At 39.9% G+C, this 23,196-nt stretch overlaps 3 protein-coding genes and 2 pseudogenes across 3 annotated transcripts; all 5 read left to right on the top strand.

Annotated features, from left to right (window-relative positions):
• Window positions 1–468: 468 nt before the first annotated feature.
• LOC136280685 (tetratricopeptide repeat protein 28-like) lies at window positions 469–3,727 on the top strand. The gene is made up of 4 exons (XM_066166336.1): window positions 469–1,224; window positions 1,735–2,184; window positions 2,332–3,607; window positions 3,687–3,727. Exons 1-4 carry the CDS (start codon window positions 469–471, stop codon window positions 3,725–3,727), a joined length of 2,523 nt encoding a protein of 840 aa, XP_066022433.1.
• Window positions 3,728–3,783: 56 nt separating this feature from the next.
• LOC136281312 (tetratricopeptide repeat protein 28-like) lies at window positions 3,784–5,910 on the top strand (annotated as a pseudogene).
• Window positions 5,911–10,772: 4,862 nt separating this feature from the next.
• On the top strand, window positions 10,773–12,711 carry LOC131795367 (tetratricopeptide repeat protein 28-like). Its single transcript, XM_066166335.1, has 3 exons — window positions 10,773–11,408; window positions 11,559–12,600; window positions 12,671–12,711. Exons 1-3 carry the CDS (start codon window positions 10,773–10,775, stop codon window positions 12,709–12,711), a joined length of 1,719 nt encoding a protein of 572 aa, XP_066022432.1.
• On the top strand, window positions 12,639–14,891 carry LOC131795374 (tetratricopeptide repeat protein 28-like). Its single transcript, XM_059112951.2, has 2 exons — window positions 12,639–14,317; window positions 14,840–14,891. Exons 1-2 carry the CDS (start codon window positions 12,807–12,809, stop codon window positions 14,889–14,891), a joined length of 1,563 nt encoding a protein of 520 aa, XP_058968934.2. The 5' UTR covers window positions 12,639–12,806.
• Window positions 14,892–17,400: 2,509 nt separating this feature from the next.
• LOC136280684 (uncharacterized) lies at window positions 17,401–19,719 on the top strand (annotated as a pseudogene).
• Window positions 19,720–23,196: the final 3,477 nt, after the last annotated feature.

Below are 23,196 nucleotides of genomic sequence, written 5' to 3'. Positions count from 1 at the left end.
ATGATCAATAGAAGTTCCAGAGAAAATCATGTTGATGTACATTCTTGGAGTTGAATTCAAATGTTTGCCGACTTTTCCTGCTAATTTTAACAATATCAGCGGAAGTCATTTTCAGGCAGTAAATCGCGATCAGATTCAGTTATAACTAATTTTTATGGCATGAAATGGGTGGAAAAAAAAAACGTTTAATGCCAACATAACACGATTTTTTTGGTGAAACTTTTTTTGATAGCTATAACCAAATCTGTTCCACGGTTATTTGAATTCAACCCAACTGATTCACATGGGCGGGTTTCAGTAAAAGAGTAAAAAAGAACTGTTGCCCTCAGACATTCGTAAAAAGGAAGAAAACAACCAATTCCCTCAAAAAGCTCGGGGACTCCTCAATAATCAGTTTTTATTTTAATTTATTTTGAGTTTTGTTTTTTGTCAATTCTTTGTCACGACAACAAACAGGAAAGACTCGTTATGAGTGACGCTGCAGAAATCCTACAATCAGTCCAGATAGGTTTAAATGTCGTCATATTTCTTCTTAACACTGATCGTGGCCCACAAGCGACTGAGCTATGTAATGAATGTGCAAATCTACTTCAAAACCTTGACTGTGGTAGACACCTTGATATCTTCGATGTAATATTCAACGTATACTACGCCATCTCTGGTGACACAAGTGCAGAAAGATATACCAAGAAACTTCTTTACACGTTGCACCACGCTGGAAGACTAACCATTCAACTGGGAGACAAATATGAAGCACAGCACCGGTTTGTAGAGGCAAAGAAACTTTTCAATAGTGCACTCATGATCATGCAAACGATTGGTCGCAAAAGAGAAGAAGCTATGGCTCATGGACGACTTGGAACTGTATGTATGAGCCTCAGTGAAATGCAGAGGGCAAAAAAACACTTCCAGAAAACACTCACCATCGCAATAGAAATTGGCGACCGATTAGCAGAAAGAAGAAGTAACAGTAACCTCGGTAATGTGTTTCATTATCTTTGCAAATATCAGAGGGATAAAGAATGTAACGAGAAAGCACTTGCCATCGCAATAGAAATTGCCGACAGAACAGGAGAAGGAACAGTTAACGGGAACCTCGGAAATGTGTTTTATTCCCTAGGCGAATATCAGAAGGCTAAAGAATATTACGAGAAAGCACTTGCCATCGCGATAGAAATTGGCGACAGAAAACAAGAAGGAACAGTTAACGGGAACCTCGGAAATGTGTTTCATTCCCTGTGCAAATATCAGAAGGCTAAGGAATATTACGAGAAAGCACTTGCCATCGCCATAGAAATTGGCGACAGACAAAAAGAAGGAACAATTAACGGGAACCTCGGAAATGTGTTTCATTCCCTTGGGAAACATCAGAAGGCTAAACAATGTTACAAGAAAGCACTTGCCATTTCGATAGAAATTGGCGACAGACACGGAGAAGGAAGATTGAACGGGAACCTTGGAAATGTGTTTTATTCCTTATGCGAATATCAAAAGGCTAAAGAATATTACGAGAAAGCAATTACCATCGCGATAGAAATAGGTGACAGGCAAGGAGAAGGAACAAGTAACGGGAACCTCGGAAATGTGTTCTATTCCCTAGGCGAATATCAGAGGGCTAAAGAATATTACGAGAAAGCACTTGCCATCGCGATAGAAATTGGCGACAGAAGAGGAGAAGGAAGATTTAACGGGAACCTCGGAAATGTGTTTTATTCCCTGGGCGAATATCAGAAGGCTAAAGAATATTACGAGAAAGCACTTGCCATCGCCATAGAAATTGGCGACAAATGTAGACAAGGAACAAGTTACGGGGGCCTCGGAAATGTGTTTCATTCCCTAGGCGAATATCGGAAGGCTAAGGAATATTACGTGAAAGCACTTGCCATCGTGATAGAAATTGGTGACAGAAGAGGAGAAGGAACAATTAACATGAGCCTCGGAACTGTGTTTCATTCCCTGTGCGAATATCAGAAGGCTAAAGAATATTACGAGAAAGCACTTGTCATCGCGATAGAAATTGGTGACAGACAAAAAGAAGGAACAATTAACGGGAACCTCGGAAATGTGTTTTATTCCTTATGCGAATATCAAAAGGCTAAAGAATATTACGAGACAGCAATTACGATCGCGATAGAAATAGGCGACAGACAAGGAGAAGGAACAATTAACGGGAGCCTCGGAACTGTTTTTCATTCCCTAGGCGAATATCAGAAGGCTCTAGAATATCACGAGAAAGCGCTTGCCATCGCGATAGAAATTGGCGACAGAGAAGGAGAAGGAACAATTAACGGGAACCTCGGAACTGTGTTTCATTGCCTTGGCAAATATCAGAAGGCTAAAGAATATTACGAGAAAGCACATGCCACTGCGATAGAAATTGACGACAAATGTGGACAAGGAACAATTAACGGGCACCTCGGAAGTGTGTTTCATTCCTTAGGCAAATATCAGAATGCTAAAGAATATTACGAGAAAGCACTTACCATTGCTATAGAAATTGGCGACAAATGTAGACAAGGAACAATTAACGGGCACCTCGGAAGTGTGTTTCATTCCCTAGGCAAATGTCAAAAGGCTAAAGAATATTACGAGAAAGCACTCGCCATCGCCATAGAAATAGGCGACAGAGGAGGAGAAGGAAGATTTAACGGGGGCCTCGGAACTGTGTTTAATTCCCAAGGAGAATATCAGAAGGCTAAAGAATACAACGAGAAAGCACTTGCCATTGTGATAGAAATTGCCGACAGACCAGGAGAAGGAACAATTAACGGGAACCTCGGAAATGTGTTTCGTTCCCTAAGCAAATATCAGAAGGCTCAAGAATATTACGAGAAAGCACTTGCCATTGCGATAGAAATTGGCGACAAAAAAGGAGAAGGAACAATGAACAGGAACCTCGGAGCTGTGTTTAATTCCTTAGGCGAATATCAGAAGGCTCTAGAATATCACGAGAAAGCACTTGCCATCGCGATAGAAATTGGCGACAAAGAAGGAGAAGGAACAATTAACGGGGACCTCGGAACTGTGTTTCATTGCCTTGGCAAATGTCAGCAGGCTATGGAATGGCACAAGAAAGCACTTGCCATTGCGATAGAAATTGGCAACAGAGCGGGAGAAGGAGCAAGTAACTTAAACCTCGGGAATGTGTTTCATTCCCTAGGCGAATATCAAAAGGCTAAAGAAAGTTATGAGAAAACACTTGCCATTGCGATAGAAATTGGCCACAAAAAAGGAGAAGGAGCAACTAAACAGTGCCTCGGAAGTGTGTTTCATTCCCTAGGCGAATATCAGAAGGCTAAAGAATATTACGATGAAGCACTTGCCATTGGGATAGAAATTGGCGACAGACAAGGAGAAGGAACAATTGACGGGAACCTCGGAAACGTGTTTCAGTCCCTTGGCGAACATCATAAGGCTAAAGAATATCACGAGAAGGCACTTGCCATTATCACAGAAATCGGCGGGAGAAAAGGAAGAAAATACTGGAATCTTGGGAATGATTATTTTGTGCTTCGAAAAAATCGGCAAGCTAAAGAATATTTGGACAAGGCAGTCGGCATCAGTATAACAAGTGGTGATAGAATACTAGAAGCCAAGGCTACAGCAAGTTTGGCGGCTGTTTTTGCTTCTGTGAATGACAATCAGAAAGCAAAAGAACATTGCGTGAAAGCGCTTACCATCAGCAGGGAATGTGGCCGTAGAAGTGGCGAAGCACAAATTTACTTAAGCCTTGGCAATTTACACCAATCGCTCGGTGAATATAGCAAGGCAGAAGATTGTTTGGAGAAAGCTTATTCCATGGGCAGCCAAATTGGAGACAAGATGCTTGAGTTTCAAAGCCTTCTTAGTATTATACAGTTAAAGATATCGCAATCAGAGGTTTTGGAAGCAAAGGAATATCTTCTTCGATGTATTGCAAAATACGAGCAAATCAGAACTTTTCTGAAAGGAAACAGTGAATTTAAAATATCTCTGTTAGAGAAACACGGTACTTTTCCCTACCATTTACTCACTGACTTGCTTTGCAATATTGCAAAATTTCGAGATGCTCTCTATGTTGAGGAACTGGGACGAGCAAGAGTCCTCGCAGAATTAATGGCAGACTAGTACTCCGTGGAAAGCCACATCTCAGCCGATTCACAATCGTGGTCCGGGATTGAAAACATCGTGAGGAGAGAAAGTAACTCTGTTTTCTTGTACATCTCGTATAGAGAGCGGCAAGTTCTTCTCTGGGTACTGAAAGCAAATGGAGGCTCTTGCTTCCGAGTAACAGACGAAGTAGAAGTAAACACTCTTATTGACGAGCAAGTTTGCGATGTGGAAGGAATTTTCAAAAAGAGTGCCGCTGACTTTGGCGTTTTACCCAAAGCAAACTGCGAAGATCGATCTTTGGATGACCACTTGACGACATCTCTTCATAAAGAGAGCCGAGCAAATTTGCGAGGTGAACAAACCAAGGATACCGAAAGAATTCATAAATTGTGCTACAAATGGATCGTCGCACCCGTGGCAGACTTACTTACAGAGCCTGAAATCATCATTGTGCCGGATCGTTTTTCGTACCGAGTCCCATTTGCTGCCTTGCGAGATGAATCTGCCGGAAAGTATTTATCGGAGAAGTACAGAATCCGTATCGTCCCTTCACTGACGACTCTCCGAATCATTCAAGAATGTCCAGCGGACTATCACAGTCTAATTGATGCACTGGTTGTGGGTGATCCTACGGTCGGCGAAGTGCACAACAATGGACGTCTCACTGAAATTACACCATTGCTCTGTGCAAGAAAGGAAGCCGAGATGGTTGGTCGACTGCTGGGTGTTCAGCCTTTGTTAGGAAGTCGCGCAACAAAGCAGGCAGTACTTCAAGCGATACCTTCGGTAAGTCTAATACATCTTGCCGCTCATGGAAATGCCGAGAGAGGAGAGATTGCCCTCTCTCCTCAACGTGCCACTAACGATATTCTTCAAGAGGAAGACTACCTCCTGACTATGTCCGAAATTCAAGGAGTTCAAGTGCGAGCTAAACTGGTAGTACTCAGCTGTTGTCACAGTGGGCGTGGATTGGTTAAAAAGGAAGGAGTCCTTGGAATCGCTCGTGCATTCTTAACATCCGGTGCACGTTCAGTGTTGGTAGCATCGTGGGCTATAGAAGACGAAGCAACGGAACAGCTCATGAATCATTTCTACGAACACCTTGTGCGTGGAGAAAGTGCCAGTGAGTCTCTTCACCAGGCCGTTCAATGGTTGAGAAGCAATGGTTTCCCTAAACCTTCCCAATGGGCTCCGTTTGTGCTGATGGGGGATAACGTGACACTTGATTTTACGAAAAAAGGGTAAGTCTGATTGTAATGAGCAATTTTCCATAATAACCGATTAGCACACTTAACTTTTTCAGTTCAACACATAATAGTCGGTTTTTGTTTGTTTTTGTCTTTGTCTCTCATCCATAAAATGTAAAGAAAAAGAAGACGATTTCATTTCGTGCTCAGAGCCAGAAGACTTTTATGAATCGCTACCTTAATTGGCCTTGAAAAAGAGTTCCTTTTGCATGGAAGATATTCAGAAATAACTGCAGGAGGTTGATACGATGCTAGACGCTATGACGATGAGAGTAATCTGAGAAACTTCAGCTGACTTTAAAAAAGTTAACTTTATTTTGTAAAAAATCTACAACAGTAACCAATTAAACCATAATTTTGAAGTCACTTTCGCCTAAATTTTGGCATATGCAACAATAATTTGGAAAAGTTCGAAAATCATTGTCCATGACATTGAAGAAAAAGTAATTTCTTTCAAATGAACTTGATCCGTTTGCTTATCAGTTAAAATAGTGAAAAATGTAGAATGTTTGTTTTTAGGAAAGAAGAACTCAAGGAGGACAAAAATGAAGCAAAGATTGGAGCAGAGTGACGACTGATCCGACATAAAGATTCTTCTTCCTTTTATCTGACATTTATCGTCTTTAAATGGACACTGGTATTACTTTGCATAGACATTTTAATTTGTTTAAAAGTCAAGAAGTCGTTTTGGCATGCTTTTTTAAACACGACTGAGTCGAAAGCGTGCAACAAAGAAACCTGCAATTCGGCCGTTAGATCAATTAATTATATCATTAGAGAACTAAAATAAACATTGGGATGAACGCAGGAAAAAAACTTATCTTAAAAAATGATAGAATGTTGGCAGAGTTGTGTCAAAACATAAAATTGATCCTCGGTTTACATCACCATGATCTGGTTTTCAATTCTCTCGTAGCATGCAGACGCGATCATCAAAGAGTGATAACATAACAAACAAACGGAAGAGAAACGTAGGCGTTACTATATCAAAATCTAAAAGATAAACGGAGAAGGGAACAGACAGAATGAAATTTACTTAAAAATCAGCAACAAACAGAGAAGTGAAAAGAAACGATATCCAAATTGTAAAGGTAAAATTAGCCTGAAATATTTCATAAGATACAAGCGCTATAGTCGAATAGAAAAGTGCAAACAGCTGGTAGGAAATTAAGGTGACAATCAGCCAGAATTCAGAAAAAAAGTTCCTGGATAGATTCTAACGTAAGAAACAAATACAAATTGAAAAATCAGCGGGATAGATATTAACTTAGAAATTAAATAGAGGAGGAAAAGTATTGTAGAAGACGAAGCAAAGGAACAGCTCATGAATCATTTTTACGAACACCTTGTGCGTGGAGAAAGCGCCAGTGAGTCTCTTCACCAGGCCGTTCAATGGTTGAATAATTATAGCGAAAATTGGTTACCGTTAATACCGTTGTATTTCAGTTTCTTACTGTGGGTTTTATTAGTCATACGATTGGAATATTAAACAAGACAGGCTTCTTTTTTAAAAGGTTAGTTTAAAAAAAATAGATTTAGAAACGATCTTTTCCCGCTTTGTTGCTTGCAATTTTCCTTGCCCTTATCATAGTCTTCAAAGTAAAATGATCCACTCATCTCGAGACCTTTAACTTCCATAATCTCATTTTCAAGTCTCCTTTCTAAATATAACAAATGTCACTTTAAATATTTTTAGAGAATGAAGTGTTACGTCAGTCTAACACCGTCAAGCTGATAAGTTTCTTTATTCTCTAAAACTGTTGGCTGAAGAATATATTGATTCTGTAGGGAGAAATTGCACACTTAACAATTATTAAGTGTCCGAGTCTGGGACTGAAAGAAAAAAGTTGGAGAACGACGTAGTGGTGTTTTAGCTTTTGTTCTACCGATTATGCGGTTACTATTTTCACAAAAAGTCATTGTCATTCATTTCTGTTTTGCAGGGAAAGTGTCATTTAAGTGTCTTACTCTCGGCTTCCTCGGTCATTTAATGAAAATACTGAACAAGACACACTTCCTTCACTTTACAAAGCAACAAAGGATTCAAAGAGTCGTGGTAAGTACGATATTTAATTGCTAAGCGACATCTCATTAATTTTACAATACATATTTTTAGGCTGCTCTAAGAAAGACGGTAATCGTTGCTGGTGTTCGTAATGTAAAAAATCGACAAGACAGAGCCATCCGAAATTGAAATTTTTTGTGGTAAAAAATGTTCGTCACATGGACAATAATTCTTCTTATCATGTGAAAAGAACAAAGATGCAATGTTTTTAATGCAATTACGGAGAAGTTAGAAAGCGACGTAGTAATGTTTAGGGTTTTCTGAACATTTTTTTCCGATTAGAAAATTGTCATTTCAGTTTCTTACTCTCGGCTTCCTCAGTCGTTCAGTCAAAATACTGAACAAGACACACTTCCTTGTTCAGGGGTAATCAGCAGAAATAACGAAACAAAATAGCGTACATTCCTTTCCCCTGTCGTCGCCCCCTCAAATCAGGCGCAACAGAAATCAAATCCAAGAACAGCAAATCTTGATTTTAAGAGAAGGAGCCACAATGTTTGTCAATGAGCAGTGTGAGCAAAATGGAAATTCGTATTGATACAACTCAGACCAAGATACTACCAACTACAGTTTAAAATCTCGTTGCAGACATTTTAACTGATTTTTTTAACCTATCAAACTCAACGCTTTGTTCTTAACTGAAACGAGCTGCTTGCAGTTATCTTTGTTTCTTATGGCTTTCGGTCTCATCTCTCAAACAATAAAACCCGTGTTTACTTTTAAAAAGGTTAGCACCTGAAAAAAAAAACTCGTTTTTTCAAGAGAAATATATATTTCGGATATAAATTAGATTTGAGAAATTTAAGTGATAAAAAGGTTCTAATTCCAAAGAGTCTGATAATATTTGTGGAGACCTACTAAATTCAAATCAAATTTTGACTTGACTAAAAAATATTTAAGGTCTGCGTCATGCACGTTAACCCTTTGAATTTATAATCGTATTAGTAATTCTTCCATATAGCTCCTTCACTTTACCTTGTTCGTCAGTAGGGAGAATATGGTTTTGTTTTACGAAAACATCCTCAGTTGATAAGTGTTCTCGCCGCTTGTTCACTGCGTAATATGTTGAATTTGGAAAGAGAAGCAACATGTTCGTCACTCCTGTAACTTGAAAGTTTTTAAGAAATTGGAGAAAGGGCAATGTTAAACCACTAAACTATTATTAATGATTTGAAGACTCCAATATTTTTTTTGATATCTTATAGGCAAGTTGTAATGAAAGTTCCAACCTTCTTATGTTTTTACATTGATCACTTTTTACCAATAATTTTCATATTCGATCTTTCACTGGCTCTTTGCATTCTTCATTGCTTTTCAGAGATTTTTTTAAAATTAGTTTCTTGATTTTGGTATTCTACCTACCCAGAGATCGTTTCTTTTTCCAAGGCGAGAGGCTAAATGTTTATTTTAGAAATACAGTGCGCTTAAATGTTTATAATTGCAACTTAATAATGATAGAGGTAACACCCTCTACATGATGAGTCTGTTTACTCTTACCACTTAATTGCCGTATGATATATTGATATTGTAAGGAGAAGCTATATGTTCATCATTTCTGTAATGATGGAAAATAAAAAGATGCCATATGTTATTTAATGAATCTTATGAGAAACCTGAGAAACAATCTTTCTTCCATCTCAGGTTTTCTTTTTTTCATTGTGGTGATTTCTTATTACTAACGTGTAAGTAAAATGTTGTTACGCAAGCTATTTGTATTTACGTTTGTTTCTGTGGGAAAAAAATCTCATTTCATATTTTTTACTTGTGTTTCATTAGTCAAACCATCGGAGTCTGACGGCAGAGTCTGTGTTCAAAGGTAAGCCCCCGGTTTTTTATAGTCAGTATATTTCTACATTTTGATTGCCTCTTAGTTTCATTTTTGGACACAGTTGAATGGTTTCATTCTTCGTTTTATTACAGATTGTAATTTTTATTTCGTTGAATTTATCTCCATCAAATTTGTCTTCCACGCAACGAAACTGATCTACGTCGCGTAGATGGATATCTTCGTATTGATTAAAAATTATTAATTCGCCTCGATTCTGAGTCAAACAACAATGGACATCATAGAGAGTTAGTCCCCGAGTGAGAGGACTCGGCGTGAGACTCATGATCCTGACAGGATTTCATGTAAGAATTTCATAAAAATTCACGCGTCACTTATTTGAAAGGCAAAACTTCAAATCTCTTGGCTTGTGTAGAAGGTTCTTGAGGATTTCACGAGATGAAAGAAGAAATTCATGGGTAACATATTTCAGGAGGCAAATCACGCCACACACTAAATCATGAATTCACGAATCACGATCGCTTTTCTGTAAAATTCACGCGTCAAATATTAATTTTGGCCTTAATCAGGCGTCACGTGTAAACCCTTTGGCATCCCCCTTTTGAAATTCAATTTGACAGCTTTTGTATGACATCTCAATGAAGCACAGAAATTTGAAATGCAATTTAAAGTTTCGCGCGAATGTGATAGTTTTCATAATTAATTGCCAAAACAATTCAAGCAAGGAAAACCCACTTCCTCCAAGTCGACCCTCTTAACTGCCAACCACTATAAAGTGTGAGAAGAACTGATTTTTCGAATCTTAATATAACTTCCAGTAGGACAAAACACGGTGAAAGAATGCCAATAAAAAGGAAACACCTTATCTACTTTTATATTTTAATTGTCAAGGGTCGATATGAATTGTATTCATTCAAAGAATCTTCAACTTTAAGCTGAGAATCAGGTCAAGTAAAGACTACAAGTACGAGTACGACTCGAGCTGAAGCAAGTGATAAGAGCGTGCATGCAGGCGGAAAAGCGCCTGTGCAAGATGAGTAGAAAATAAGAACCTCCTTTAAAAACTGAATAAAATAGTACCGCCACCTCCCGTTCACGGAATAAGTGACAGCTTGCGCTTGATCCTCTCTCCTGATTAAAATGACTGAAATTATTTTCTTCTAGAAAAGTTAAAACATTTTTTTTTTAAACTGATACGTACGAAAGACATAAATGCTATTATTTCAATTTAAAAGTGGAAGAGAACCTACTTCCTCGGCTGAAAGCGTTATTGAAATTCTGTCCTGTTTCAGCTGCCAGGCAGCTTGGTGATCTGTCCAAAACACGCGCGTGACGCTTGCGACGCGTGGAAGGCGCCATTTAAATCTTTCCATCCTATCCCGTCCTATCATCGTATGATCAATAGAAGTTCCAGAGAAAATCATGTTGATGCACATTCTTTGAGTTGAATTCAAATATTTGTCGACTTTTTCTGCTAATTTAAACAATCTCAGTGGAAATGATCAGTTTTTATTATTTCAACTTTTTAAAGTTTTCTTTTTTGCTAATTCTTTGTCATAACAACAAACAGGAAAGATTCGTAATGAGTGACGCTGCAGAAATCCTAAAATCAGTCGAGTTTGGTTTAAATGTCGTCATATTTCTTCTCAACACTGATCGTGGCCCACAAGCGACTGAGTTGTCTAATGAATGTGCAATTCTACTTCAAAACCTTGACTGTGGTAGTCAGCTTGATATCTTCGATGTAATATCCAATGCATACTACGGCATCTCTGGTAACACAAGTGCGGAAAGATATACCAAGAAACTTCTTTACACGTTTCACCACGCTGGAAGACTAACCTTCCAACTGGGAGACAAATATGAAACACAGCGCCGGTTTGTTGAGGCAAAGCAACTCTTCAATAGCGCACTCATCATCGTGCAAACAATTGGTCACAAAACTGAAGAAACAATGGCTCATGAAAGACTTGGAACTGTATGTATGAGCCTCAGTGAAATGCAGCAAGCAAAAAAACACTTCGAGAAAGCACTCACCATGGCGATAGAAATTGGCGACAGACGAGGAGAAGAAGCAAGTAACGGGAACCTCGGATCTTTGTTTGTTTCCCTTGGCAAATATCAGAAGGCTAAAGAATGTCACAAGAAAGCACTTGCCATTGCGATCGAAATTGGCGACAGAGAAGAAGAAGCAAGAATTAACGACAGCCTCGGAAATGTGTTTTTTTTCCTTGGCAAATATCAGAAGGCCAAAGAATATCACGAGAAAGCACTTGCCATCGCGATAGAAATTGGCGACAAACAAGAAGAAGGAACAAGTAACGGGAACCTCGGAAATGTATTTCATTCCCTTGGCAAATATTACAAGGCTAAGGAATATCACAAGAAAGCACTTGCCATTGCGATAGAAATTGGGGACAGACGAGGAGAAGGAACAACTGCCGGGAGCCTCGGAAATTTATTTCATTCCCTTGGCAAATATAAGACGGCTAAAGAATATCACGAGAAAGCACTTGCCATTGCGATAGAAATTGGCGACAGACAAGGAGAAGCAAGAACTACCGTGAACCTTGGAAATGTGTTCGATTCCCTCGGTGAATTGCAGAAGGCTAAAGAATATTACGAGAAAGCACTTGCCATCGCCATAGAAATTGGCGACAGGCAAGGAGAAGGAACGATTTACGGGACCTTCGGAAATGTGTTTAAATCCCTGGGCGAATATCAGAAGGCCAAAGAATATTACAAGAAATCACTTGCCATCGCGATAGAAATTGGCGACAGACAAGGAGAAGCAAGAACTACCGTGAACCTTGGAGTTGTGTTCGGTTCCCTTGATGAATTGCAGAAGGCTAAAGAATATTTCGAGAAAGCACTTGCCATCGCGATAGAAATTATGGACAGACACGGAGAAGGAATAATTAACGAAAACCTCGGAAAATTGCTTTATTCCCTTTGCAAATACCCGAAGGCTAAAGAATGTGACGAGAAAGCTCTTGCGATCGCGATAGAAATTGGAGACAGGCAAGCAGAAGGAACAAGAAACGCGGACCTCGGAATTGTGTTTAGTTCCCTAGGCGAATATCAGAAGACTAAAGAATATCTCGAGAAAGCTCTTGCGATCGCGATAGAAATTGGAGACAGGTATGCAGAAGGAACAAGCAACAGGGGGCTCGGATATGTGTTTTATTCTCTTGGCAAATATCAGAAGGCTAAAGAATATTACGAGAAGGCACTTGCTATTAAGACAGAAATCGGCGTGACAAAAGGAAGAGAATATTTGAGTCTTGGGGATGTTTATTTTAAGCTTCGAAAAAATCGGCAAGCTAAAGAATATTTCGACAAGGCAATCGGCATCAGTATAGCAAGTGGTGACAGAATACTAGAAGCCAACGCAACAGTAAATTTGGCAGGTATTTTTGCTTCTGTGAATGACAATCAGAAAGCAAAAGAATATTGTGTGAAAGCGCTTACCATCAGCAGAGAATGTAGCGATAGAGATATCGACGCAGGAATTTGTTTAACCATTGCCAATATATACCGATTGCTCGGTGAATGTAACAAGGCAGAAGATTGTTTAGAGAAAGCTTATTCCATAACCAACCAAACTGGATACAAGATGCTTGAGTTTAAAAGCCTTCTCAGTATTACTTTATTAAAGATATCGCAGTCAGAAGTTGTGGAGGCAAAGGAATTTCTTCTTCAATGTATTGCAAAATACGAGCAAATCAGAACTTTTCTGAAAGGAAACAGTGAATTTGAAATCTCTCTGTTGGAGGTACACGGTACTTTTCCCTACCATTTACTCACTGACTTGCTTTGCTATATTGAAAAATTTCGAGAAGCTCTCTATGTTGAGGAACTGGCACGAGCAAGAGTCCTCGCAGAATTAATGGCAGACAAGTACTCCGTGGAAAGCCACATCTCAGCCGATCCACAATCATGGTTCGGGATTGAAAACATTGTGAGGAGAGAAAGTGACTGTGTTTTCCTGTACATTTCGTACAGAGAGCGGCATCTTCTTCTCTGGGTATTGAAAACAAATGGAGACACTTGCTTTCGCAAAACTGACAAAGTGGAACTAGACACTCTTATTGACGAGCAAGTTTGCGATGTGGAAGGAATTTTCAAAAAGAGCGCCGCTGGCTTCCGCGTTTCACCCACAGCGAACTGCGAAGATCGATCTTTGGATGACGACGTGACGACATCTCTTCATAAAGAGAGCCGAGCAAATTTGCGAGGTGAACAAACCAAAGATACCGAAAGAATTCATAAATTGTGCTACAAATGGATCGTCGCACCCGTGGCAGACTTACTTACAGAGCCCGAAATCATCATTGTGCCGGATCGTTTTTCGTACCGAGTCCCATTTGCTGCCTTGTGTGATGAATCTGCCGGAAAGTATTTATCGGAGAAGTACAGAATCCGTATCGTCCCTTCACTAACGACTCTCCGAATCATTCAAGAATGTCCAGCGGACTATCACAGTCTAACTGATGCGCTGGTTGTGGGTGATCCTACGGTCGGCGAAGTGCATTACAATGGACGTCTCACTAACATTACACCATTGCGCTGTGCAAGAAAGGAAGCAGAGATGGTTGGTCGACTGCTGGGCGTTCAGCCTTTGTTAGGAAGTGGCGCAACAAAGCAGGCAGTACTTCAAGCGATACCTTCGGTAAGTCTGATACATCTTGCCGCACATGGAAATTCCGAAAGAGGAGAGATTGCCCTCTCTCCTCAACGCACTACTAACCATACTCCTCAAGAGGAAGACTACCTCCTGACTATGTCCGAAATTCAAGGAGTTCAAGTGCGAGCTAAACTGGTAGTACTCAGCTGTTGTCACAGTGGGCGGGGATTGGTTAAAAAGGAAGGAATCCTTGGAATCGCTCGTGCATTCTTAGCATCCGGTGCACGTTCGGTGTTGGTAGCATCCTGGGCTATAGAAGACGAAGCAACGGAGCAGCTCATGAATCATTTCTACGAACACTTTGTGCGTGGAGAAAGTGCCAGTGAGTCTCTTCACCAGGCCGTTCAATGGTTGAGAAGCAATGGTTTCCCCAAACCTTCCCAATGGGCTCCATTTGTGCTGCTGGGGGATAACGTGACACTTGATTTTACGAAAAAAGGGTAAGTGTGATTATAATGAGCAATTTCCTATAATAAACTAATCAGCACACTTAACTTTTTCAGTTCAACACACAATAGTCAGTTTTTGTCAGTTTCTGTTTGTTTGTTTTTGTCTTCGTCTTTCATCTATAAAATGTCAAGAAAAAGACGATTTTATTTACGCTCAGAGCCAGTAGATTTTTTAATCGTTTCCGCAATTGGCCTTGAAAAAGAATTTATTTTATATGTGAGATATTGAGAAATAACTGCTCCAGGTTGATACGATGCTAGATGCTATGACGATAAAAGTGATCTGAGAAACTTAAGCTGACCCCAAAAAAGTTGTAAAAGATCAGCACAATATTTATTAAAGCATAATTTTAAACTCACTTTCGCATCAATCATAGTATCTTCGAAAATATTTTGGACAGGTTGGAAAATGATAACCAATGACATTGAAGGAGAAAGTAATTTCTTTCAAATTAACTTGATCCGTTTGCTTATAAGTTAAAATGGTAACAAATGTAGAATGTTTGTTTTTAGGAAAGAAGAACTCAAGGAGGACAACAATGAAGCGAAGATTGGAGCAGAGTGACGACTGATCCGACATAAAGATCATCCTTCCTTTTATCTTTCATTTATCGTCTTGGACACTAGTATTACTTTGTATAGACGTTTTAAGAGTGAATGTCTCTAAAAATCAAAGAAAAATAACAAAATCGCGGACATGGTAAAAAAATCATTTCGTCCCATTTTTTGTCTACAGGTAGCTATAGGTACTACTTAAAGTGAAGTGAGGTTAGTTTCTGTAAATATTCATTTTAACGGAAATAAACCGATACTAATTGCATGATCGAAAATGAGTGCCTGCGAGCTCTAAATTATGCAGTTTTCAGGCCGTCCTTGCATGAACTAAAATACAACAGTAGGACTTCTCTAGCTATAAATATATACATGTGGCCTTCCATTACCAAGATATAGTGATATTTTTTGTATCGTGTCCTTCCTGACGAAACCACGGGTTAATTACCAGTGGACGTGTTCGCCATATTTAATTCATGCCAAACCCGGCCTAATGTAGTGTGGCAAAAATGCATGTGGTAGTTTCTCAAAATCTCCAGCAATACTATCACGAGGGCTTATAAGGTGGGTCTTCAAATTCATCGTTTCATTTTTCTGGTATCTTCCGCTGTTTTGATGTACCAACCAACCAAACTTCGCTAAAATTGTAAATGGCGCCATATTGAAATGAACAAAATCAACATTGCAATGACACAAGCAAAGCATTGTTTGAGTCGCAGCCGCACTTAGCTTTTTATTTTTGCTTTGACATAAATAGTTCCTTACCTTAGAAATCTTTTATAGGCCCTTGTTATTCCGCTTGGAAGATATTTTCGAAATACTGTCCTTTGCAATTTGGTGTGAAGGTGGCCGACCGGCTAACTCATTGAAGCCACTGAGCCGGGATGAGTAAAATAAAGTTATTTGTTGTTGTCATTTTCTACAGCGCGTCACAACTCAGTTACGTTTAGTCTACTTTGATCTTAATTTTGGTTTTATTGACGTCTCACACGAAAAGGGTCCCGTACAAAACGGCAGGTAACGCTAGCGATTTGCCGGATTTTAATTTTTCACAGGTTCCTGTCACTCTGCGTGACATATGATAATCTGTCACGTAACGAGATCAACAAACAATTCATTCTGCCTCACATATAAGATCTAAACAAATATATTGCCATCATGAACGAGAACGATACAACAAAGAAATAGACTTTACAAAATTTCACAAATATAAACCGTACAGTGAAAACCTTTTGGAACGAAAATAACAATACAATTTTCCCACGGAAAACAAATGTGATGGGTTAATGCGGGTATCAGCGGCCATCCCGAGGGGTCGACCCCTGGGCAACCCAAGGGCAACCCACGGGCTTAGCAGGGGATTTGTAGCAAAGGCATGCCCCGCACGCGGGGCATTAGAGCGCTTTTGCGTTTTTGGCAAAATACCCCGGGGCCATACCCACGGGATTTGCACGTAATCTGCTGTCTCAACGTTCAGCGGTTTTCAGCTGTGTACCATGGTCAAGTATTGTGCTGTTGCTCTGTGCCGTAATGGGAGTAGGAAATGACCTGATCTCAGTTATTTTTGCTTTCCTACAAGACCCAATGAGCGTAAGAAGTGGGAGGTTTTCTGTAAGCGAGCGGATAAAAAATTCAAGACACTCGGCGATCCAAGAATCTGTTCATTGCATTTTAAGGAAAGCGACATCGAGATTTCAATTTCATACGGTTAGTTCGCATTCGAAGCGTCTTGCCGATAGGAAGAGACAGTGTGATGAACAACCGCAAGCCAAGAAAGTTTGCCCCAGAAAGCTCGAATTTGAGGACTCCATAGAGACTTGTGTGGATTTTAGTGCTGATGTGGCTTCAGTAAACCATGATCACTCGTACTTTTGCATCAAGGAACAGGCAACGCCGACTATATGTTGCCCAGATTGCTCCAGGGGTGGGGGTATTTGTCCCAATTTTTTGCCCTACCCGAGGGGCTTTAGCATGTATTTGTCACGGCAGCTGTGACAAATGCCCCTGGGTGCCCGGGGGTCGACCCCTCGGGATGGCCGCTGTTACCCGCATAACGAAAGTAAACAAAAAACAAAAGCGTAATAATCGTCGGTGAAGGGAATAAAGACAACGGTTGCTTTAACTCCAGCAGGAAAAGAATGTCTTAGTCTTTACATGATATTGTAGGTGGCGTTTGTGGCGCAGAGGAAGCCACAAGCGTTTTTTACAATTTTCAGGTGCTGAGACAGAGATTGAACTTATCTTAGCAAGAAGCGGGATTTTCGCGAAGCCTGATACACGGAAGAGCTGCTCCTCTTCCAAACCAGGAGAAAAGGAGAATGAGAATTGAACCTGTAAGATTAGAACATTTTGTTTCTTTCATAACGAGTCCACACGTTACTCAAGATGTTCCTTTCGGGGAAAAACTTCTAAAATTGTCGACTGGCGAGATCATAAAAACACCCAATCTTATCAGAACAATGATACCAGAGCGTATTGTCCAATAGTATCAACAATACTGCTGTGAAACCAACTTTGAGCCTATGAGTAAGAGAACTCTACAGAGAGTCTGGGCCGTGTGTTCTTCATCTGCTCGCAAGTCTCTGCAAGGACTTGATAACTTTTCAGCATCAGGAATGGAAGCAGTTGATGCTATAGAAAAACTCGTAGACAAGCTTGTTGACTGTGGCAAGACTCAGCAATGAGCGAGGGAAATTAAGCAGCAACTTCGTTTTTCGAAGCAGTACCTAAAGGGCGACTACAATGTGGGTGCATATTTTATAATTATGCGTTGCCTTTGCAGAAGTGATGTACTCTGAACTTCTTACTATGATTCACGGCTACCTCTTTCTTTCCCTCCAAGTCTTCTTTATGCTTAAGTGATGAAACAACAGTTTATAATTCACTGTAATACGCTTACACACATGTACACAACGCTGAGAATCGATTAAGTAATCTTTTTGAAATGTCGATCATATGCGCATGCAATGCTTTGTAAATATACATTGAATCACGCGCTTGTCATTTTACTTTTTATTTTAGGCACATACAGTGGAGGCCTTAAAGGTTCCCGATCATTGTCGAATTTACGCGCTAAGTGATCCGAGCAATGCTGAACTTCGGGGCTCCTGCGACCATCTCCACAATGAGTCATATGAGCAGTGTTATGAGTTACAGGAAGTATTGTGTACCATAGAAGATGAGTGTTCAAGTGCGCTCTCGTCAGCAGAAGATCAAGCTGACATGCAACTTACCATCAAACAGGCAAGGGATGATATCATTTGCTGGAAAGCCCATCAGCTACGTTCAGTCCACCAAGCTGAGGCGAAGCATTCAGTTTTAGCCAAACTCGACAGCCGATCGGTGTTGTTAGTCCAGGACTGGGCAATGAAATATATGCCCCGAAAATATCGAGAGGCGCAGTCAGATTGGTTTGCGAAGCGAGGATTGCCATGGCACATTAGCGTTGCCATAAGACGGTCAGAGGGTTCTGAGCACTTTGAATCGCAGACACCTGTTCACGTATTTCAAAGCTGAAATAGACAAGACAGTGTGACTGTGGCCTCGATTATGCTTGACTGCCTCACTACCCTGAAAAAGGAAATTCCAGAGCTGGAAATGGCTTATTACAAATAAGATAACGCTGGCTATTTTCACAGCGGAAATTCAATCATCTCAGCTAAGCTGGCCAGTGATGCCATGGGAGTGGCTTTTGTAAGAAACGACTTTTCGGACCCTCAAGGTGGAAAGGAGGTATGTGATCGCAAAGCGGCAACAATCAAGGGAAGGTACGTTGGAAGGTACGTAAACGAAGGCAATGATGTCATCAACGCTCTACAGTTCAAAACAGCCATTGAATCTGGCCAAGAAACCACAGGAGAGAAAGCAAGTTATGTTGCTGCCAAACCGTCAAGCACCTCTAATATCAAATGGGATGGCATAAGCTTACTCAACAATTTTGAGTACGATGAAAGTGACACACGAGTGTGGAGAGCATTCAATGTGGGTTCCGGTAAAGTAGTGCCATGGGCCAAGTTCGAAGGAGTCATGAAGTAGCCCGAAAAATTGGAAATCCTAGACTCGCCATCGCAGAGTCCAAGTGGCGCACCGACGTTCAAGATTGTGAGACACCGACATATTAAGGAAAGCTCTGTCAAAGCAAATTTCTTAACTGAAAGCGAAAACCAAGATCGAAGCTGTATTGGGGAATATAAGCCAGATGACATGCTTTTCCCGTGTCCAGAAGAAGGATGTGTAAAAGCCTGCAGTCGCTTTGCAAACCTCCAGACACACCTAGATACTGGAAAACACCAAATGATGCTCGAACAGGAAACTCTCTACGATAAAGCCAAAAGAGAATATTCTTCCAAGCTGATGGAGGGACGCGGTCGAATACCAAGCGTTCAAGTTGCTGCACAATCAAAGAGAGACGGCTTGCCGCCTCTTCCAATGGGTTGGGCCCTGAAGACAATTAAGAAAAAGGTGCGTTTTACAAGGAAACAGACTGAATTCTTAACTGACCAATTTCAAAAAGGGGAGTATAGTGGACGGAAAAGCGATCCACAAGAAAAACGAAAACCATGAGCCTAGCAAGAGACCAAGCGGGGGGACGTCGATTTCAACCTGATGAAGTCCTTACGTCGCAGCAGATTAGTGGCTTCTTCAGCCATCTTTCAGCAAAGAAGCGATTAGAAGTTACAGCAGCCGGTAACCGAGCAAAAGCTAGTGAAATCTCAGAAGTGGACATGGAGAGCGTCGACAAGGACGAAATTTCCGCCGAAGCTGAGAGTCATCTATCTGCAGTGTGTGCAAATGTGATGGAGATGTGGCTATTCAACATCCGATTGTATCTTTCGATCTAAACATCTGCGAACTTGTACAAAAACGTACACTCACAACTTTAAGAGTGGATAGGCTAAGAGACATGTGCATCGACCTTGGGCTGGATATTTCTGACATTTCACCTCAGAAGAGGAAAAAGCCATTCATCGCACGACTCACACAATTAGTCCAGGAGTGTACCTGCTCTTCCAAGTAACTGAGCACTGAACGTTTTACGAATAACTGATCTGCTGATTATAAAAGCGGTGCGTGTATTATTTACATGAAGGCGTTGCGTGACAGCAGAGTCCGGATTTTAGTCTCTCGAGCTCACCATTGCTTGTGAAACCTCCTTATCTTTGTGTTGGACGATTTTCAGTAAATTCGAAACTGGCGAGTGCAGAAGGCGCAGAAGGGATGCAAATGCTCGAATCCATGTTCACCGGATGAGGAGTAAACGGAAACTAACGGCTTTGTGCCAAATTTAACCTTTTGAGTGCAATTGAACTGTTTAACCTGTTGTGTGTAGAATTATGCAGAATTATGGCGTGATTCTCAAAGGGTAGCAAAAGTCGAAAATTGTTTCTCCTGTCTCCGTATATAAAAATCAAGTGTAGTTATAGACATTTTAATATGTTTCTAGTCATTTTAACGGCCAGTGAAGATATAACTGACCAAAACAGTTATTTGTGTCCGACGCGTTTAATTTTGTCATTATGCACTCATTATGGCGTCATGGTAATTTAACCGAAATTCGGCTGGTGGTCATCTTTTGATAGTCAAAGGTCCCAAAGAAATAAAACCCACATCATAAAGAACTATCTTTCAAGGCTTCTTGGTAGTGTTATTGTAAACTTTGAGACACTACCACATGTATTTTTGCCAAGCTATTCTAGACCACCTTTGCCTTAATTTCGAAAGGCCGAAGATGTCGTCTCTTAATAGGGACGTAGCTCCTCCAAGAATAACATTAAACAAAAACTATCACTTTGTCACGATAATACAAGTCCAACTCAATATTTCTATGACTAGAAAAGTCCTTCCGTTACATTTTTGTAAGCATGGCAAGTGCCCGAAAAGTGCATAATTTCAGGATCGCGCTTGGTGAAATTTGAGCTATTTACCCCCGGAAATGTTAAAACAAATTATTCCCGTTAAAGTGCATATTTAAAAAATCTAACCCCATTTCCGTTTGTTTACTAGATAAGGCTACCCACAGGCAAAAAATGAACCAAATCGATTTTTGACCGTTTCCGCGACTTTTTCGATAATCTGTGATTTTTATTGACATTTACTCTTAATTTCTTTAAAAGTCAAAAAGTCGTTTTGGCAAGCTTTTTTAAACACCGCTGAATCGAAATCGTAAGACAATGAAACCTACAATTCAGCGGTTAGATCTATTACGTATATCATGATTAGGGAACTAAGATTAACATTGGGATGAACGCAGGAAATGAGCTAAACATTAAAAAATGAGAGAATGTTGGCAAACTTGCATCAAAACTCAAAATTGATCCTTGGTTTACTTCGCCGTGAACTGGTTTTCAATTCTCCTGTAGCATGCAAACGTGATCATGAAAGAGTGATAAAAACTGTTTACAGGTAGAAGGGATGGTAACATGACAAACAAACGGAAGAGGGAACAAAACGTGCGCGAGATACTATATAATAATCTAAAAGATAAACGGAGAGGGGAACAAATAGAATGAAATATACTTAAAAATCAGTAACAAACAGAGAAGAAAAGGGAAACGATATGCAAATTGTTGAGATAAAATTAGCCTAAAACATTGCGTGAGATACTAACGCAATAGTCAAACAGAAGTGACAGTGCAAACAATTCGTAGGAAATTAACGTGACAATCAGCCAGAATTCAGAAAAAAAAAAGTCCAGGGGCTAGATTCCAACGTAAGAAACAATTATGAATTGGGAAAAAGAGCGTGGTAGATATTAACTGGGAAATCAAAGTAGAAGAGAAAAAGTATTGTAGAAGATTCTAACGCAAAATTCAATCAGAGAAGAAAACGAACTATGTGCAAGATACAAACAAACAACCAAACAGAGAATAGACAAAACAGTGCGCAATATATTTGCAACAAACAAAGGTGAATAGAGAAAGCAGTGGACTAAACATTGATGGAAACATCAGATTGGAAAGAAAAGGAAAATTTGTTGCCCGAAACATTGAAGTTAAAGTCAATCAGAAAAAGAGAGGAAACACTGCACAAGAAGTACTGATGTAAAAAGAAAAAAACCAAAAAAAAAAAAACCAGTAAACATAGGCATGCTACGCTTGCAAGAGTTATTATTTTTTTTTTGGATTCGTGGGTTGAGGGTTGTGGATTGAGGTTCAATATTTTCCAAAGGTAAAGTTCACCTTATCCTTTTGTGACATTAAACCACTTTGCGTTGCTCTTCTTCCTCACAGGCTCCACCATCTTAATTCTTGCAGAGTTCATCTTTATCTTGAGCACCATGGTTAGCAGGTCTTTACTCTTCAATGGACAGTGTAGTTTGCTAAACTAACTGCAATATCTCATGAATATGGGTTAAGAATGCTAGCCAGTAATCAGCGTGTTCGTCACAGATTTGGCGTGAAATATATTTGCACGTCAGCCAGCTAAGCAAGAAATAGGCAGAAAGAAAGACAATGCGTGTAATAAATTCCCCAGTGAAAAATACGAAAAAATAGCAGTAACTGCATGTTTAAACATCAAACAACCAGGAAAGAATGCAGAACTAAAAAAGGACAAAAAATTGGCTGATTTCGACACTGCATCGATAAAAAGATAAAATCTTGAAGACGGTAACTAAGGGATCGAAAAATGAAAAGAAAGCAAAAACGAAGTGACTGCAAATGAGGCGGAATCTACAACTACAGAGCTTTAGGAAGGGATCAAGTTAATTTTTGTTGCAACACAGCTAAAATCCTCTTTTCCTTTTAGGTCTTGGGGCTGAGTTGTCTTGGGCGACATTTTATTTGTTAAAATGTAGAAAACGTAAAATGTAAACTACAACAAAAACGAGAAAAACATTGGGAAAATTTAAAATGGCGCGACTGTAGCGAAATATGGCAAGCTCGACAAAGTACGCATGCTCAGTCAAGATTTTATGGGAATTTTGGTTCCCGGTTGGCCTTATTTCATTATTTTGTTATGTATTTGCGATTTTCCCATTGTTTGCGCGAAGTTAGGTGTGAAAGATACGTTGAGGGATCATCGCAAAAAAATATAACATAGAGAGAACATGTTTACTTTCTTTCAAATCTCGTCATCGTTGATTAAATAGGAGTCATTTGACTGTTTACAACTTTAATAAATACTGCAGACTTCTCTTTTTGGGAAGTATACATTGGTTGTTTTTTCTTACTACGAGTGATAAACTAGAATTCAATAAGTGAGTCGGAATAATTCCGCGAGTTCGAGTTCGAGTGTAATGTGGAACAAAGAGGCTCAAGCGAATATTTTCGCAAGCTAACAAAATTAAGAAAGATTTCCGTATCACCGCATACGATTTG

This window comes from Pocillopora verrucosa, chromosome 5 (genome assembly GCF_036669915.1).
Source record: "Pocillopora verrucosa isolate sample1 chromosome 5, ASM3666991v2, whole genome shotgun sequence".
In the NCBI taxonomy this organism is placed as follows: domain Eukaryota; kingdom Metazoa; phylum Cnidaria; class Anthozoa; order Scleractinia; family Pocilloporidae; genus Pocillopora; species Pocillopora verrucosa.
The sequence above is the reverse complement of the archived record's forward strand: the minus strand, read 5'-3'. Positions and strand labels throughout refer to the sequence as shown.